The sequence below is a fragment of the Gigantopelta aegis genome, chromosome 10, assembly GCF_016097555.1.
Source record: "Gigantopelta aegis isolate Gae_Host chromosome 10, Gae_host_genome, whole genome shotgun sequence".
In the NCBI taxonomy this organism is placed as follows: Eukaryota; Metazoa; Mollusca; class Gastropoda; order Neomphalida; family Peltospiridae; genus Gigantopelta; species Gigantopelta aegis.
In genome coordinates, this window is record NC_054708.1 from 3,275,196 (window position 1) to 3,296,292 (window position 21,097).

General features: G+C 38.1%; 1 protein-coding gene across 1 annotated transcript in view; it reads right to left on the reverse strand.

The window, feature by feature from the left end:
* The window catches only part of LOC121383053 (heparan sulfate 2-O-sulfotransferase 1-like), a 128,775-nt gene that overhangs the window by 19,710 nt on the left and 87,968 nt on the right, over positions 1-21,097 (reverse strand). The window contains exons 3-4 of the mRNA XM_041512813.1: positions 15,586-15,756; positions 11,156-11,241 (exon numbers count right to left, since the gene is read on the reverse strand). Coding sequence (XP_041368747.1) covers positions 11,156-11,241; positions 15,586-15,756 — 257 coding nt within the window. The remainder of the gene's footprint in view (positions 1-11,155; positions 11,242-15,585; positions 15,757-21,097) is intronic.

Sequence of the window (21,097 nt, forward strand, 5' to 3'; positions counted from 1 at the left end):
ACAACTAGTCCAGACTCCATCTTTAATGACATGCATACAATTCCTATGGTGTTGGCATGACATGAAGTCTGAGACTATTAGTCTTCAGTTCACATTCTAAAAGTTTTATAAGCACCTGGCCAGGTTCACATAATTTTGAGACACCAAAAACAACTTGATTCTGACAGTGGAATTTTTCAACACAAGCGGACTCCAAATCTAAAACACAATCAACTGTGTAGCTAGAACACCGAAGAAGAAGAAGAAGACTGGCTGATAACAAAACGAAGAAGAAGAAGAAGACTGGCTGATACTTTCACAAATCTAAAACACAATCAACTGTGTAGCTAGAACACCGAAGAAAGAAGAAGACTGGCTATAACACCAAAGAAGAAGAAGAAGACTGGCTGATACTTTCACAAATCTAAAACACAATCAACTGTGTAGCTATAACACCAAAGAAGAAGAAGAAGACTGGCTGATACTTTCACAAATCTAAAACACAATCAACTGTGTAGCTAGAACACCGAAGAAGAAGAAGAAGACTGGCTGATATTTTCACAAATCTAAAACACAATCAACTGTGTAGCTTGAACACCGAAGAAGAAGAAGAAGAAGAAGACTGGCTGATACTTTCACTTATCTTTCTGTTTCCAGTTTCTCACCTAACCAGTAATCTGTCCCTGTTTTAGTTCATGTTTCTCAAACTTCTTTGTATTTTCCAAACTTCTTTTACCAAACTATCTTCACCACAATTATCAAAAATATAAAGGATGTTTTTGATATAACAACTTAAAAAAAAAAAATTATGAATTTTATTGGCTGGATGCAAAATATATTTATTTTAAAAATACATATTACCAATATATGAATTTTAGTGGCTAAATGCAAGATATATTTCTTTTCAACACCTTTGTTACTCAAAAGGTGAGCATTATTACCAGATAAAGTAAAGTCTGTTTTATTAACACCAGCACTATAGCACACTGATTTATTAATCACTGGCTATTGGTTGTCAAACATTTGATAATTTTGACATAGTCTTAGAGAAAAACCTGCTAGTAGTAAGAGATCTTTTATATGCACCATCAGACAGACAAGATAGCACATACCACAACATTTGATATACTATTCGTGGCTGGAACAAAAATAGCCCAATGTGCCCACCTATGGGGATTGATCCTAGACTGACCCCATATCAGGCGAGCGCTTTACCACTGGGCTATGCCTGGCCCCCATTACCAGATAATGACATACTATATTTTAAAACTATCTGAAAATGGTAATCGAGTATCATGTGTCACTGGCATAGGAAATGGGGGGGGGGGGGGGAGGAAGGAGGACATGTGCCCCCCTTTGAGATATTTTGTTTTGCTTTATAATAGTGTAAAAGTGTGTAAATATAAAAGTTCCCCCACCCCCCCCCCCCACCCCCCCCCACCCTTGACACCTTACTACACTCATGTGTGTGGTCAACCTACTTATTTTGGTTTCTGGTTAATGTATCACAGGTCTAAAGGCAAAACTTAGAGCAGAACTAAATACAATATACTGATATCAATGCTTGGTAACCTTTGGACAATGATTTCTTGACATTTGTTACTGGCTAAATGATATGTCACTTTGTGTACATAATTTGATGAATCCTTCACTTTGTTTCTGGCAAATGGTTTGTCACTTTGGGCACCTAATTTGTTAACTCCTTCACTTTTGTTACTTGTAAACCAACTTATCACTCTATGTACATAATTAGTCAGTATGACATGATTCAGACCGCAAATCCACCATTTTGTTTTTTTACTATCAGCAAACTGTCTTTTATAACCAAATGTTTTTCTTTGCCTACTAATCTAATCAATGTTAAAGCAAACACTGAGTAACATTATAATCGACAACACCGACCAATGTTATTAACTTGTGTTCACCGTAACAAAGAATAGATACACATGGTGTAGTAAATTGATTTTCAACTACCCGACTGCATCCAGTCCACAAGTGTACACAGTGCTCCTGTATAGATCGCACCAAGGTATTGGTGTACAAACCAATTGTCTTCACCCAGTCATCATAATTGATAATTGTTGTTGTCATCCCCGGCACCTATTGTTCCTAAATGTCACAATTAATTGGTCAATTAAGATGAAATCGGAAGGAAAAATAATTACCCACACTCTCCTGGCACGGTTTGATGTTTGATAGTTATTGATTGTGCCCGCCTCGAGTCTGGATGGGGTGACAGATGAATAACACATAAATTGTCCAACTGTTAATGTGCAGGCACGTTGAGGACATAAATTCAGGTCATCTGTCTCATGCAGAAAGTTGTTTATTAAATCCAACGGCACAAAGATGTCCAATATCTTTTTTCTTTTTTTCCCCCTACAAGCCTTGTTCTGCCGTTTGGCTACAGCTGAGTCCTGTTAGCGTGGACATCTTACTGCTGGTGATAGTTCAGCCCAGGCAGACAACTCATTCCATTAAACATTTCTAAGAAATCTCAACTCGGAGATTAAAAAAATCCACTCCGATTAATGTAGAGCCTCTCGACAAGTCAAACTGTGGAGACGCTGCATATTGCCGACTTCCGAAACAAACAAGGCTTCTTTCGACTCAAGTGTGATGGCAACACTTTTAAAGGAGGGAGTTAAAAAAAAAGAATAGTTCCATTAAGAGTGGCTGACTTTCGCTGCATAATGCAAACCATTCCATTACAAGCTGTGGTCTGACTCAAACCATTCTCTTTACATCTTAACACATTCAGCAATATTCTAAACACATTCGGCAATATCTGAGAAAAACCTTCCAAGAGGACACATTTTCGTTATTTTGTTACTTTCAAGACTTTCCACAATTTTATTTGTCACAAAAATTCTTCTTCTTTTTTTGAAATCTTATTAAAGACTGTACTTTGAACTTTTTTTGTAAACCTTTATAAAATCCTCAAGTGGGATACAGTTATTATTTTGCTGTTTCAAAACATTTCTTTTCATTTATGTTTAATATAAAGATATTGTAGAATATTTTTCAAGGTTTATGATGAATGTGTATATCACTGACAACTTCTATTTAAAAATTTAATAAAAATTCACAAAATATCTATTAGTTTGATAAATTTTCAAAATATCTTTCTAATAGTTTGTGGACACTTCCCCAGAGAATCATGATACCAAGTTTCAGATCTCTCTAATAGTTTGTAAACACTTCCCCAGAGAATCATAATACCAAGTTTCAGAACAATCTAATAAAAACGTGGAGAAAACAGACTTTCAAATTTTCAAATTCAGGTTAAAAACAATTTAATAAAAATTCATGCATAACAATTTCCAAAATCTCTCTGTTATTTTGTATTGAGTATCTCAGAGGATCATTCTACCAGGTTTCAGAACAATTCAGTCCAAACTAGGAGAAAATACACATCAAAGGGAAAAGAGTTGACAGATGGATGACAGACAAATCAGTATTAGAATAGAATAGAATAGAATAGAATAGAATAGAAGAGAACAGAAGAGAACAGAACAAAGAATATATACTACTCAAAAGAATTTAAGGGTCAGACGATATTTTCGACATTATTTTCTGAATGTCAATTATATTAGCTAGACCATAATGTCACGCATGGTATTGTTCCATTTTGACGAAAGTGGGTCTAAGCAACCCATAAATGAATTAAAATCCACTGTCACTGACACTGTCGACTAGTTCTAATGGCGAAAACATGCTTACATTTGCACGTAAATTAGGGCGAAAGCGAAAGGTCTGCTAAGTGCCCATAACTTGCTTTTTCACAAAGTGCTTCATTTGCACGCTTTGCATGTGTATTCCATGTTCCCAATGCTGAATTTCCGTATAATTGGAGCTTGCTTTCGTGTACGGTGCACACTCCAAATTCGACATTGTACGACATCAACTGACTATCGAATATCGAGGAAGGGCTATTGCTTGGCTTCAGGATGGCAATACGCAAAGAAATGTTGCTCTGAGACTTGGTGTCAGTCAGAGTGTCGTTGGCCGACTGTGGCAATGGTACCAAGCAACGAATTCTGTTCGAAATCGTCCACGTTCGGGAAGACCCCGAAGCACTACAAATAGAGAGGACCGCTACATCACCAATATGGCTCTATGTCAACGCACAACCACTGCACGCCGATTACGTGACAATCTGTGGACTGCGACTGGAACTCGAGTGTCTGATCAAACCATACGCAATCATCTGAGAGCCAATAATCTACGCTGCCATCGCCAGGCTGTTCGACCACCACTCCTACCACGTCACAGAACGGCCAGACGTCACTGGTGCACACTTCATCTGCGGTGGCAACGTGTTCAGTGAGGTCGAGTGATGTTCACTGATGAGTCCAGGTTTAGTCTCCAGTTCAACGACGGTCGGGTTCGTGTCTACAGACATCCTGGGGAGCGCTTCGCTGACGTTAACGTTAGACAACGTCACCGGTTCGGTGGTGGCAGCGTCATGGTGTGGGGCGGCATCTCTATCCACCACAGGACCCCCCTCTATGTGGTGGATGGCAATCTGAATGGAATCCGCTATCTGAATGAGATTATCCGGCCGTTGGTTCTCCCAGGCCTTCAGCAGATTGGCGGTGGGGCAGTTCTGCAGGATGACAATGCCAGACCCCACCGCGCCAGGGTGGTAACGGACTTTCTCAGACAACAAGGTATCGCCAGGATGGATTGGCCAGCATATTCGCCTGACTTGGCCCCAATAGAGCATGCCTGGGACGAATTAGGCAGGAGAGTTCGGGATAACCATGCCCCTCCGGCCAACCTTCATGATCTGGGTCAACTTCTTATGGCAGAGTGGCAGGCCATTCCCCAAGAGTTCTTCAGACGTCTGATCAACAGCATGAGGCAACGATGTGTCGAGTGTATTCGCGCCAGGGGTGGATTCACACACTATTAAACGAATGTTCTAATGTGTAAAATCCATGTTTGACAACCTTCAACTTTGACAGCATGTCATGTGACTTTCTTGTATACAGTGACGTTTATTTGTGGTTTTTTGTAAATATGGAACAATAAATTAAATTTTTGGTGTAGTTTACATCATCAATCTAATACACTCTGAAACTTATTTGGTTATAAATTTTTGACCCTTAAATTCTTTTGAGTAGTATAGAATAGAATAGAATATAGAACAGAATATAGAATAGAATAGAATAGAATAGAATAGAATAGAATATAGAACAGAACATAGAATATAGAATAGAATAGAGAATAGAGAATAGAATAGAACAGAATATAGAATAGAATAGAATAGAACAGAATAGAATATAGAATAGAATAGAATATAGAATAGAATATAGAATATAGAATAGAATAGAACAGAACAGAACAGAACAGAACAGAACAGAACAGAACAGAACAGAACAGAATAGATTTTTAACGACACCCCAGCATGAAAAATACATCGACTATTGGTGTCAAATGGTATTAGAAAAGAATAGAATAGAATAGATATTTAACAACACCCCAGCATGAAAAATACATTGACTATTGGGTGTCAAACGATATTAGAAAAGCTTCACAGACAAACTTCACAGTGGAACTAAAAATATACCAGAGACTGTGTCTATAATGACTGGTGGCATAATACCGACAGTATAACACTGTCATTAACAACATCTATCTTCTTACAGCGAACTCTAATATACCAGGGACTGTGTCTATAATGACTGTTGCATAATACCAACAGTATAACACTGTCATTAACAACATCTATCTTCTTACAGCGAATTCTAATATACCAGAGACTGTGTCTATAATGACTGGTGGCATAATACCGACAGTATAGGTAGTACAATACCAAATAACTTCCGGCTGGGTCAAAGTTCGAGGTGCACCGAACTTTTGATAGAGAAGTGAACAACACAAGTCCTGTGATTGGTTATAAATGTGAGTGTGTTGGTTGTAAAAAATAATAGTTTCATCTGGGTAAAATAAATGTGCAATTTTATTTCATCTAGTACCAATGTGTCAAGTAGCCTTGTGCTTGAAACATGTATGGGGTACCTGTAAAAAAAAGTACTCAAATTTTGTGCGAAACTAGGGTAGTCATAGACGCTACCTGTTATCTCAGAAACGAGCAGCTTGACCCCCATTTTTTTCTGATTCACTTTAAGTGTAAGGGGTGGTAGTATTTATATCCGTGGCGTTTATGTCGGTTGATACGTTGCAGGTAGGAGTTTTAGCCGTATATGTTACTATTGTCGTCTATGGGATTTGATTTGGTAGTGTACACCCTATAACACTGTCATTAACAACATCTATCTTCTTACAGCGAACTCTAATAACACTCAGGGAGAAGGATTTTAGTTAATGTTTCATCAGGTAATTAAAATATCCACTGGTAACAAAAGAGTTCAAGAGAAATGTGAAAAGTCGTGGTAATGTTACAATGTAAGCCTTTTCTATGATAAAAAAAACCCCACACAACATGATTACATTTTAATTACACCTGCACATTATTTGTGCAGTAATCCTGCCTGAACATAAAACCATGTTGTTATTCTCAGATAATCATTAAAAACATCTCCATCAACCCATTCCCCATTTTTCATTTATTACTTCATACAATACAGTCATTTTCAATAATCATTTAGGACTGGAACAAATTTTTATGGAGATTCGACATCAAAAATATTTTAACCCGAGTAGCGTGAATGACTTGCTGCATGTGATATGAAGCCACACTGGGAGCAAATGATTATTGAGACCAAAAGGTAATACACCTGATCATAAAACCTCTATACAGTGTGGTAAATTTACTAGAAAATTAGTTACTGAGCAGAACCAACAGAGAGTGAGAGCACCACAGTGGAATGAGTGTACTCAAAGACACGTAAAACTTGTTGGAACCCGCATCCAGCAAGGCTGCAGAGTAATAGAAATGGCTGATCAAAGACGGTTCATGTGACCAATCAATGGTGCATGGCACTAACCGCGGTGCATGAGTCGGCCAGGGCAAATGTGGCTATTGTTCCACGGCTGACTCTGTTTGTTCAAATGTTTTATTCCATGTATCGGAGGACCGCTCACGATCAGAAAGCAGAAAATGCAATTTGAAAAAATAGCAGCAAGGAAATGCTGAAAGAGGTTTTAGGAGTGGAAAATGTGATAATGCACATTCAATGTCTTCAAGGAAGCTTAGACCGGGATCAGGGGCAGAGGGTTTACAAACTGAATTTCATCCCATTCCATGCTGAATGAAGCTCGATCTACAGTTTATTAAAGGAACAAGATTTGCTGGAAATTCAATTAGTTACAATCAAAGAATTTACAGACCAATTTTATTGAACAATACACTGATAACTTAATAACACTTCTGCATAAGTGATTTTTAACTCAAAATTGTTGCAAACATTTAGCGAATAACTGACTGGACCTCTAGATAAATGAATTTGAATTTATTGATAACTTGATGTTGGTCTTGTATATAATCATGGTTTACGTTTTGAAACCAGTCAAAATCATGCTTTAGGTCTAGTAACCAACTACATTGTAGATACACATTTTAAGTCTGAAAACCAATACACACTTTGAGTCTTGTACCCAATACATGCTTTGAGTCTTGAAACCAATACACACCTTGAGTCTTGTAACCAATACACACTTTGAGTCTTGAAACTAATACACACTTTGAATCTTGAAACCAGTACACACTTTGAGTCTTGTAACCAATACACACTGAGTCTTGAAACCAGTACACACTTTGAGTCTGGAAACCAATACACACTGAGTCTTGAAATCAGTACACACTTGAAACCAATACACACTTTGAGTCTTGAAACCAATGCACACTTTGAGTCTTGAAACCAATGCACACTTTGAGTCTTGAAAGCAATGCACACTTTAAGTCTTAAAACCAATCCACACTTTGAGTCTTGAAACCAGTTAAATGGGGTGTTATCTTATTATCAACAACACCTCACCGTGGTGCAGGGGTGTAACATTCTCTTTGAGAATGGCCAATACAGCACAAATTGAAGTTTAGAGTAAAATTCAGTATCCGTAAAATTCTGTGATATTTGTATTTGTATTTTTGCAGTTCTTTACACTGTTTTTGTTTAAGCCTTGAATTTTTATATTGATGTTGATCATCACTTTATTTATTTGCATTACCATAGTTTGACACCCAATAGCCGATGTATTTTTCGTGCTGGGGTATCGTTAAACATTCATTCATTCATTCATTCATATTATCAACAACCTTCACATGCATGTTTATAATCTGAATTTAAAAAAAGTGTTTTGTATAACGACATCACTAGAGCACACTGATTTATTTATCATCAGCTATTGGATGCCTTTGATATACCACTGGCACTGGCTGGGATGAGAAATAACCCAATGTGTCCACCGACGGGAATCGGTTCTAGACAGACCGTGCATCAGGTGATCATTTTACCACTGACCGTGCATCAGGTGATCATTTTACCACTGACCGTGCATCAGGTGATCATTTTACCACTGACCGTGCATCAGGTGATCATTTTACCACTGACCGTGCATCAGGTGATCATTTTACCACTGACCGTGCATCAGGTGATCATTTTACCACTGACCGTGCATCAGGTGATAATTTTACCACTGACCGTGCATCAGGTGATAATTTTACCACTGACCGTGCATCAGGTGATCATTTTACCACTGACCGTGCATCAGGTGATCATTTTACCACAGACCGTGCATCAGGTGATCATTTTACCACTGACCGTGCATCAGGTGAGTATTTTACCACTGACCGTGCATCAGGTGATCATTTTACCACTGACCGTGCATCAGGTGATCATTTTACCACTGACCGTGCATCAGGTGAGTATTTTACCACGGACCGTGCATCAGGTGAGTATTTTACCACTGACCGTGCATCAGGTGAGTATTTTACCACTGACCGTGCATCAGGTGAGTATTTTACCACTGACAGTGCATCAGGTGAGTATTTTACCACGGACCGTGCATCAGATGATCAATTTACCACAGACCGTGCATCAGGTGAGAATTTTACCACTGACCGTGCATCAGGTGAGAATTTTACCACTGACCGTGCATCAGTTGAATATTTTACCACGGACCGTGCATCAGGTGAGTATTTTACCATGGACCGTGCATCAGGTGAGTATTTCACCACTGACCGTGCATCAGGTGAGTATTTTACCACTGACCGTGCATCAGGTGATCATTTTACCACTGACCGTGCATCAGGTGATCATTTTACCACTGACCGTGCATCGGGTGAGTATTTTACCACAGACCGTGCATCGGGTGAGTATTTTACCACAGACCGTGCATCGGGTGAAAATTTTACCACTGACCGTGCATCAGGTGAGAATTTTACCACTGACCGTGCATCAGATGATTATTTTACCACTGACCGTGCATCAGATGATTATTTTACCACTGACCGTGCATCAGATGATAATTTTACCACTGACTGTGCATCAGGTGAGAATTTTACCACTGACCGTGCATCAAATATCATTTTACCACTGACCGTGCATCAGATGATCATTTTACCACTGACCGTGTATCAGGTGAGCATTTTACCACGTACCGTGCATCAGATGATCATTTTACCACGGATCGTGCATCAGATGATCATTTTACCACGGACCGTGCATCAGATGATCATTTTACCACTGACCGTGCATCAGATGATCATTTTACCACTGACCGTGCATCAGGTATTTTACCACTGACCGTGCATCAGGTATTTTACCACTGACCGTGCATCAGGTGAGTATTTTACCACGGACCGTGCATCAGGTGAGTATTTTACCACTGACCGTGCATCAGGTGATCATTTTACCACTGACCGTGCATCAGGTGAGTATTTTACCACTGGTGAGTATTTTACCACTGACCGTGCATCAGGTGAGTATTTTACCACTGACCGTGCATCAGGTGAGTATTTTACCACTGGGCTATGTCCCGCCCCCTGTAATGTAAATAATGTCAGTATGAAATCCGAAAGCAGCACTTTTCTAAAGAGGTTTATGATCCTAACATTCAATACTGAAAATCTACAAACCATGTAGTCTACTAAAGCCTTATCAAATACACCAGTCATTTGTTCTATTGGTGCATTTTGTCTGACATGTTTTCACTATATTACAACATGCATTCTGAGAGTACTGCTAAAGCAATACATGTCTCCTAATGCACACAACAAATGTTCTTATCTCCTAAGTTCAAGGGCCACAATTCATTAAAAACAAGTAAATCACCATGAATGTTTAACTTGACCTGTAACAGTACATGATAAAGCTACACACAAAATTGTATCTCAATATCTTTAGGCATTGCAAAAGAAAAGTCCAGAAAACAATTTGCTGCATCTCCTAAGTTCAAAGGTCACAACTGTCAAAAATTCAATCACCATAAAAGTCAAACTTGAACTGTACCAGTACATGATAAAGCTGTACACAAAACTTCAGCTTAATATCTCAAGTCATTGTGAAGAAGAAAAAAAACATTCGGAAAACTATATGTAGAACAGATGGACAGACAGACAGACAGACAGAGATGACATGTTTAGTCCCATCCGGTTGGACTGGTAGTGGACTAATAATCCATTGAGTACAGTGAGAGTGTGTAACGGGTGACACCTACCTAGAAAAGTCAATGTAGGCCAGATGACCATGGTAAAGGGTGACACCTACCTAGAAAAGTCAATGTAGGCCAGATGACCATGGTAACAGGTGACACCTACCTAGAAAAGTCAATGTAGGCCAGATGACCATGGTAAAGGGTGACACCTACCTAGAAAAGTCAATGTAGGCCAGATGACCATGGTAACAGGTGACACCTACCTAGAAAAGTCAATGTAGGCCAGATGACCATGGTAACAGGTGACACCTACCTAGAAAAGTCAATGTAGGCCAGATGACCATGGTAAACGGTGACACCTACCTAGAAAAGTCAATGTAGGCCAGATGACCATGGTAACAGGTGACACCTACCTAGAAAAGTCAATGTAGGCCAGATGACCATGGTAACAGGTGACACCTACCTAGAAAAGTCAATGTAGGCCAGATGACCATGGTAAACGGTGACACCTACCTAGAAAAGTCAATGTAGGCCAGATGACCATGGTAACAGGTGACACCTACCTAGAAAAGTCAATGTAGGCCAGATGACCATGGTAACGGGTGACACCTACCTAGAAAAGTCAATGTAGGCCAGATGACCATGGTACAATGCAGGCTTCTTTTCATTCCATGACGTGATGTTTGTCACAAAGCGCATCTGGAAGACAAAAACAACAAAATGTCAAAAACTTCTATCTGATCTAAATAGCTTGTAGAAATGTAAACTTTCATTAAAAAAAAGCCAAATGGCAGCCTGTTGATAATTTTTTTTTTAAATAACATAACAATTAATATAACACAACACAACATGATACATGGTAAATGTGATTTCAACTAGAATTTTTCAAGTGGCTGTAATAGAACAGACATTAAACATACAGCTATGTAACAAAACATTTAACAGATGATATTTTCAACTGTAAAGTTTATAACATATGCTTATACACATATGTACCTGAACTTAACAGGTACTTTTTTGTTATTTAATTATAAAATGAACAGAACAATTATATGGTACTTGTTAGATCTCAACCTTCTTTTCTTTCTTCTTTTGGGGGGGGGGGGGGGGGGGATGAATTTTTTTTATGCTTGTATTTTCAACAAATCATATAAAAACTATTACAGAAATTTACTTAATACATTTATACATATAACAATTATTTAAGCATATAAATAGTAAAAAATGTATTTATTTTAGACCCAATTACAATTTACTTAAACACAGAAAACTGGATGATTTTGATAATGTATTTTTTGAAATTGCTATGTCATGAAAAACTACAAACATTTCTTTCCACAGTTAAAAAATGTCAGAAGACATTTACAATTCATTCCTGACTTAGAAGGCCTATGTTTGGTATCAGGTTACTTTAATTAACAGTTTCTCTTGTGATCATTCACCAGGGTCTATTAAAAGTACGCACATGAGCACACCTACAAAGTAACACAGTCTTCCCTCGGTTTTAGTTTTTTTTACAAGATCGACCTCAATTTCCCCACTATAACATCTAAACAATGTGTTAATTTCTCGCCACTCAGTACTTTACAAACAGGGGATAAAATAACTGCCATCTGTTGACAAGACAAGAACCAAACATACCAAAATAATCCAGGGCCGAGTTCAGCCCCAAGTTCAGCCAGCAAACGTTTCGCTGACATTCATGAACATTTTGACTGGTTCCCAACGTGGTTTACCATGAAAGTTAAAGTTTGTTTTGTTTAACCCATGAAAGTTAAAAGATTGTTTTGTTTAATGACACCACTAGAGCACAATGATTTATTAATCATCGACTTTTGGATGTCAAACATTTGGTAATTTTGACATGTTGTCTTAGAGTGGGTTACCATGAAGTGCATAGACCAGTCTAGCTCGGTCTGGCTGAACTCGGCCCAGGAGTCATTTTATGTGTGTATATATAACACTTCTGACTTGGCGAGTTTAAAACAAAACACTGAGATTGTTTTGAAAAGAAAATCTTGTTTCTTGCACCAAGTCAGCCTGCCAGTCTGGATCTGTATTTGTGGTTTAATGATGGGAGATCCGATCAGCCCTGTTAACAGGTTCAGCGATAGCACCGGGTCTCACCCCACGCTTCAAGATGCCATGTGAAGCGATGACGGCTCTACCCAAATACCACACAGCTCACATCAACACACAGCCGCTGGTTGTACACAAAACAACTCACATATACAACCTTCCTGACAAGCTAGCCATTTGGCAAATTAATAAATCTATGAAAATAGACCATTCATATGATTATGTAGATATAGCTTCTATACATACAGATTTCGGTTATCTATGGGGTGTTTTTTCTTCTATAAATTCCATTTAACAAGGTCACTAAACATAACTTTGACATACAGCAAATATTTTCTTAAGACCCAGAAATATACTGACAGTATACAGTACCACAAAATCTTATCTCCTATCAGAAACTTGCAAACATTAAATTGGCCACAAATGTCATGACACGATGGTGGTGATGATGATGATGATGAAGGTATTAATGTTGTAAATGATGATGATGATGATGATGATGAAACTTATTTTCATTTCAATATATTTTGCCACCCCACCTCCATGTATGAATGGATTCATGTTTAATGACACCCCAGAACAGAGAAGATAAGTACATGTACAACGACACCACTAGAGCACATTGATTTGTACATGAATAAAGTGATGACCAAATCAATATAAACATTCAAAAGTTATATGAAAACAGTGGGCTTGACAGAATGAAGCTTGTTGATATGTTTTAAAGTTGTGCCACCTGAAGGAACGGCCATGTTTTGACCTACTATAATGGATTCAGATTACAATATTTCAAAACAATGTCAATAAATAGGACGGCTGACAATGTTTGTTTTTTTAAAGTTAAATTTCTTTTGTTTAACGATACCACTAGAGCACACTGATTTATTAATCATCGGCTAAGGACATGTGCCAGTATACACAGAGTGTCCAGTTAGACAGAATTCAAACACTTCACACACACTGTTGCCATTGGGTGGGACTCTTATAATCATGTTGGCTTATACATACACAGAACTTCACATACGTTGTTTTCGCTTCCTATTTATTGCACGAGTTTATTTTGCGCAAGAATAAATACACCATGAGACCATGTAGCGGTCGAATGGTATGTTCTTTCGCAAAATAAACGAGTGCAATAAATAGGAAGAGAAAACAACATATGTGAAGTTCTGTATTTATTACATATCTTCTTTTATGTTTTACAAAAACGGTTTTTAATTTAACGTCATAATAACACTTATGATCAAAACTCCTTTCATGGATTCATTTAACGTTAAGAATGATACTCTGCGGCAGCTTTGTGTAATGTTTCAAATACGATATGATGTCATTTGTAAATCATATATGACGTAAGTAAATAAAAGGCACTAACTGCTGTAAAAAGAAAAAGGGAATTCCCCATTTAAAAATTCCGGTCCAGATTGCACATATGTGCAATACAGGATAAATTTATTACACTGTTTCAAAAGGCCTTTATCACTATAGTAAGATTGAATAGGTATGTAATAAAGAAATATACAGGAGTGTCGAAAGCAATTAAAAGTTAGTACGGCCATGAAAGCAATGTATATTATGATATTTATACTATGCGAGAATCATAGGAAGAGAAAAAAAAATCCTGGCCCAAAAAGTGGCCATACCAGCTGTACCACTTGTGACGCCTCTGATATAGATTATAGAGGTGCCAGTGTGGACAGTGTCCACTGTAGTGTGACATTTTTACAACAGTCATATGATGATTGTATGTAAGCCACCTAACAACGATAGCGTTCTGGCTGCCACAGTCATACAACCAGCAATATGTAGGAGAACTTAACTTACATTATACATCTAATAATGATCCTAGAACTAGAAAAAACATTCAACACTTAACTGGACCAATAATCAAAACATTTTGGCAATTAGACAATAAGCAAATGATGGACAATTTATCACTTCTCCCCACCACTATACGAGACCCTGGTCCAATAATCTTAACATCCAGGCAGTTATATAACCAGCAATATGAAGGACAACTTAACTTACATTACATCTGATAATGATTCAAGAACTAAAAAAACCTTTCAACACTTAACTGGCCCAATAATGATAATGTTCTCACAATTGGACAATTAGCAAAATGATGGTCAATTTACGACTTCTCCCCACCACTATATGAGACGTTTCAAACCTCACCCAGTCCAATAATCGTAACGTTCACAACCAGCAACACGGCGGACAACTTACATTATACATCTAATAATGATCCTAGAACTAGAAATAACATTCAACACTTAACTGGCCCAATAATCAAAACGTTCTGGCAGCTAGACAATTAGCAAAATGATGGACAATTTATCACTTCTCCCCACCACTATACAAGACCCTTCAATGCTTACCTGGTTCAATAATCAGACAGTTATACAACCAGCAATATGAAGGACATCTTAACTTACATTACATCTGATAATGATCCTAGAACTAGAAAAACCTTTCAATACTTAATTGTGCCAATAATCCAAAATGTTCTGGCAGTTAGACAATTAGCAAAATGATGGACAATTTAACACTTCTCCCCGCCACTATCGGAGACGTTTCAATGCTTACCTGGCCCAGTAATCATAACGTTCAGACATTTGTACAACAAAGAATATGAGGCATGATTTAACACTTATAAATCCAGTAATGATACACTTGACACGTTTATCGCCATGACTACAAAGGACCATTCAGTGATGTTTACCTGGTCCAACAACATTCTGCCAGTTGCACCACTAGTAATGAGTGATGATTTAATACCTCAATCCATTTAATGATACCGCCGTGACATTTTTATCGCCACGACTACGAGCGACCCTTCAACACGTACCTGGTCTGACAGGGACAGCGTTCTGGAGTTTTTGGTGATTTTGATATGCAGGACGTACCTGGTCTGATAGGGACAGTGTCCTGGAGTTTTTGGTGATTTTGATATGCAGGACGTACCTGGTCTGATAGGGACAGCGTTCTGGCGTTTTTGGTGATGTTGATATGCAGGACGTGGAACTTGTTTTTCTGACACAGTTCGTAGGCGATGCCAGCGAACGAAGTGCTGCCCGTCTTCGGCACACGGTTGTAGATCACCACCGTGTCATCATCATTCGGCTCAACGATGTCCTGCAAACAGACAAATCACACGTCTAACAGAGAATGAAATTAAACACACTCATACTATATCATTATCATTAAATCATTCAATCACAGTTCTGAGATCAAAATACAATTTTACATTTTATCATTATAATCAAAACTCAGTTAATGAATGAATGAATGAAAAATACAAACAAAATCACAGATGTAACAGAGAAATTGTCAGTTGCTGTGGGTAGTTGCAGGGCTTACATAATGTATTCTAAACGGAATGATTTCCACTAAAGTAGCATGTTTTTTAATTCCACTACTGGTGTACTGAGCATGGACAGTGTCACAATTAGTATAGGACATTCTTGGAATATGTGGATTTTTTGTAATACACAATGTATATAAATTAAAGTTCTGGTGATCCTCAAATTCACAACCTTTAATTCTATGATTCACGTGAATTTAAAACTGCATAATGGACATGTGAACAGAATGGTTCACATTAAATACTATGCACTGTATATGTGTATTAGGATGGATGGATGGATAAATGAAAGGATGAAAGAAAGAAGAACCAAAAAATGGGTTGGTGATGAATGTGAATGACTAAATGAATGAATGGTAGGCAATAAATATTTTTTTAAATTGTATAAAAAGGGTGAAGGTGATGCCACATGATACAAGTGCCTCCTTTGAAGAATAGCCACGAGAAAGAGCTGATTGCGGCCTGCGAAAAGCAGTCCATTTTTTTAGACCTAGCAGGTAATATAAAAATTAACCTGTAAAATTACCCCAAAATTGCAATTATTTTTCAATAGACAGCTGTGTGTATAATCATCTCATCTTCTAGTTAGCTGAGGCTAAGCTTGTGATTCTGTTACAATACACCTCAGAGATCATAATGTTTTGACAAACTATCCCAGACCGACTACTCGCTCTGTGCTGTCTTATTTCCAGTAGGCCATATTTGTTTTCTTAAAAGGACATATTTCTTTTGGCCTGCTATTTTAAACAAATAAGAGCAGACCGTATTTTACTTGCCATACCAAGCCGTGTGATTGTGACAAGACAACATTACAATTTCATTGGTTGCTATAAAATCAGGGGTTTACTTGGCCTTTTACAGCAACCTCACAGGTGCGACAGCAACAACAACTGAGATCAGTATACATGCCCTACTGTTTAAATATTGTGTTAAAGATGCATCATTACCACCGACACACACACACACACACATAGAGCAGCTTAAATAATTGAGCTCATATCAATGTGAACAAAGAGTTCTGACAGACAGCCAGTCAGCCGGTTTTCTCTCCTATCTACCTAAATCTCACACTTACTGCCAGCTCCACTTACTAGACAAAGCCAGCTTCTCACCTCTTAGTTTCGTATTTCGGTCTCTACTAATGGTTCGTATTGGATTTCACCTGCATCACTAAATGAGGAAGATATTATATACTATTTTGCTGCAACCTGTGATCCTCACCAGACCCGGGATGACTGAGGTCTAATCATGGTAAATCTTTTAATTATGTACACATGTAAGCCGAGCAGAAACTGAACATCGGCTGTGTATAAGAGATGTAAGACACCAAACAGGTAGGACAAACAGAGATTATCTCGTCAGGCCATCATCAGTGGTTTCTATAATGTAATAAATGTACAACAGACAACCAAAGATTATCTCGTCAGGCCATCATCAGTGGTTTCTGTAATGTAATAAATATACAACAGCCAACCAGAGATTATCTCGTCAGGCCATCATCAGTGGTTTCTATAATGTAATAAATGTACAACAGACAACCAAAGATTATCTCGTCAGGCCATCATCAGTGGTTTCTATAATGTAATAAATGTTGTACAGACAACCAGAGATTATCTCATCAGGCCATCATCAGTGGTTTCTATAATGTAATAAATGTATAACAGACAACCAGAGATTATCTCGTCAGGCCATCATCAGTGGTTTCTATAATGTAATAAACATACAACAGACAACCAGAGACTATCTCGTCAGGCCATCATCAGTGGTTTCTATAATGTAATAAATGTACAACAGACAACCAGAGATAAGGCCATCATCAGTGGTTTCTATAATGTAATAAATGTACAACAGACAACCAGAGACTATCTCGTCAGGCCATCATCAGTGGTTTCTATAATGTAATAAATGTTAACAGACAGCCGTCAACCAGAGACTATCTCGTCAGGCCATCATCAGTGGTTTCTATAATGTAATAAATGTACAACAGACAACCAGAGATTATCTCGTCAGGCCATCATCAGTGGTTTCTATAATGTAATAAATGTACAACAGACAACCAGAGATTATCTCGTCAGGCCATCATCAGTGGTTTCTATAATGTAATAAACATACAACAGACAACCAGAGACTATCTCGTCAGGCCATCATCAGTGGTTTCTATAATGTAATAAATGTTAAACAGCCAACCAGAGACTATCTCGTCAGGCCATCATCAGTGGTTTCTATAATGTAATAAATGTTAAACAGCCAACCAGAGACTATCTCGTCAGGCCATCATCAGTGGTTTCTATAATGTAATAAATATACAACAGCCAACCAGAGACTATCTCGTCAGGCCATCATCAGTGGTTTCTATAATGTAATAAATGTTAAACAGCCAACCAGAGACTATCTCGTCAGGCCATCATCAGTGGTTTCTATAATGTAATAAATGTTAAACAGCCAACCAGAGACTATCTCGTCAGGCCATCATCAGTGGTTTCTATAATGTAATAAATGTTAAACAGCCAGGCCATCATCAGTGGTTTCTATAATGTAATGCAATAACAAACAGCCAGGCCAAGTTACTGCAATAACAAACAGCCAGGCCAAGTTACTGCAATAACAAACAGCCAGGCCAAGTTACTGCAATAACAAACAGCCAGGCCAAGTTACTGCAATAACAAACAGCCAGGCCAAGTTACTGCAATAACAAACAGCCAGGCCAAGTTACTGCAATAACAAACAGCCAGGCCAAGTTACTGCAATAATAAACAAAAACTAACAAAAATGGTGCTCCTCATAAAAGAAAAGTAATTGTATAGAAATTTCAGTTTTATGCCAAGCTGGATTATTATAATAACAAAGAAAAGTAACTGTATAGAAATTTCAGTTTTATGCCAAGCTGGATTATTATAATAACAAATAAAACTTAGGAAAAGGTATTCTCCTGGTTAAAAAATGTGTAACTAATTAAATGTGAAAATTAATAATATAAGACTCTATCATATGTAGTCATATGAGATAAAAAAAAAGAAAAAAAGAAGTACAATAACAAATAAAAGTTAGGTAAATGTATGCTCCTGCTTGAAAAATGTATCAACTAATCAATGTGAAAATTAATAATATATACATGTATGTTCTTGCAACCTAAATTATGACAATAACTACATTAGAAGACTTGTTTCTTCATTACACTTTTAAGAGCTACATATGTTATTAAATTTGATGTCTGAATTAGAATGGTTACTCCACATACAGCAAAATATGCCACTCAAGAGTCCATGATGCTGCAACCCTTAATTTAAGCACTGATAAGAGAAGACACTGGTTGGCATCAGCTGACTACTCCTGAATACACTGTACAATAGGCCCAGCATGTACCACATCGACTACTCCTGAATACACTGTACAATAGGCCCAGCATGTACCACATCGACTACTCCTGAATACACTGTACAATAGGCCCAGCATGTACCACATCGACTACTCCTGAATACACTGTACAATAGGCCCAGCATGTACCACATACTACCGAATACACTGTACAATAGGCCCAGCATGTACCACACCGACTACTCCTGAATACACTGTACAATAGGCCCAGCATGTACCACATCGTCCAACATTGTAAAATTGTGAAGCACTGCAAACGAATTGAGTCCTGCCTAGTGTTCAAACAAGACTTTAAGTACATTTATTTAATCAGGGGTGTAGGCGGGGTGGGGGGGGGGAAAGGTTCGGGGGTTTCAGACACACACACACACACCCCTCCACTAAAGCAAATGGTCCGCTTTCAGAATTAAAACATACAGGTTTACTCATATGGAGTTTCTGGTGGTGCAAAAACAAAATAGAAAAAAGGGTCCACTTGTTCATATTGGAACCACCCCAGGTCCAGATCACGGTACGCCCCTATTAGTGTGTCTGATCTTCAGGTCAAAAACTGTACCACCATATTGTAATTATAAACAGTTTCAAACTTCGCCATGAAAAAATATTGAGGGGATTGATTAATTAATATCGTAACTTATTATGATTATCATATTGTGCATTGATATTTAATCCTTTTGTAACACTTTTTTTTTTAAAGGCTAAGGGAGCTAAAAATTACTCTGATTAAACTGATAGGGAGCCATAGTGATAGCTCCCCTACAAATGTAAAATGTGCTGTTTCAACAATACACACATATTGATATTTATTATACAGAAGCCAAATGCAGCCTGTGCAGGTGCGGTATACAAGTGTGTTCATCACTACACATGTATTGGCAATACTTAGTGATTATACAGAAGCCAAATGCAGCCTGTGCAGGTGCGGTATACAAGTGCGTTCATCACTACACATGTATTGGCAATACTTAGTGATTATACAGAAGCCAAATGCAGCCTGTGCAGGTGCGGTATACAAGTGCGTTCATCACTACACGTGTATTGGCAATACTTAGTGATTATACAGAAGCCAAATGCAGCCTGTGCAGGTGCGGTATACAAGTGTGTTCATCACTACACATGTATTGGCAATACTTAGTGATTATACAGAAGCCAAATGCAGCCTGTGCAGGTGCGGTATACAAGTGCGTTCATCACTACACGTGTATTGGCAATACTTAGTGATTATACAGAAGCCAAATGCAGCCTGTGCAGGTGCGGTATACAAGTGCGTTCATCACTACACGTGTATTGGCAATACTTAGTGATTATACAGAAGCCAAATGCAGCCTGTGCAGGTGCGGTATACAAGTGTGTTCATCACTACACGTGTATTGGCAATACTTAGTGATTATACAGAAGCCAAATGCAGCCTGTGCAGGTGCGGTATACAAGTGTGTTCATCACTACACATGTATTGGCAATACTTAGTGATTATACAGAAGCCAAATGCAGCCTGTGCAGGTGCGGTATACAAGTGCGTTCATCACTACACGTGTATTGGCAATACTTAGTGATTATACAGAAGCCAAATGCAGCCTGTGCAGGTGCGGTATACAAGTGTGTTCATCACTACACATGTATTGGCAATACTTAGTGATTATACAGAAGCCAAATGCAGCCTGTGCAGGTGCGGTATACAAGTGCGTTCATCACTACACGTGTATTGGCAATACTTAGTGATTATACAGAAGCCAAATG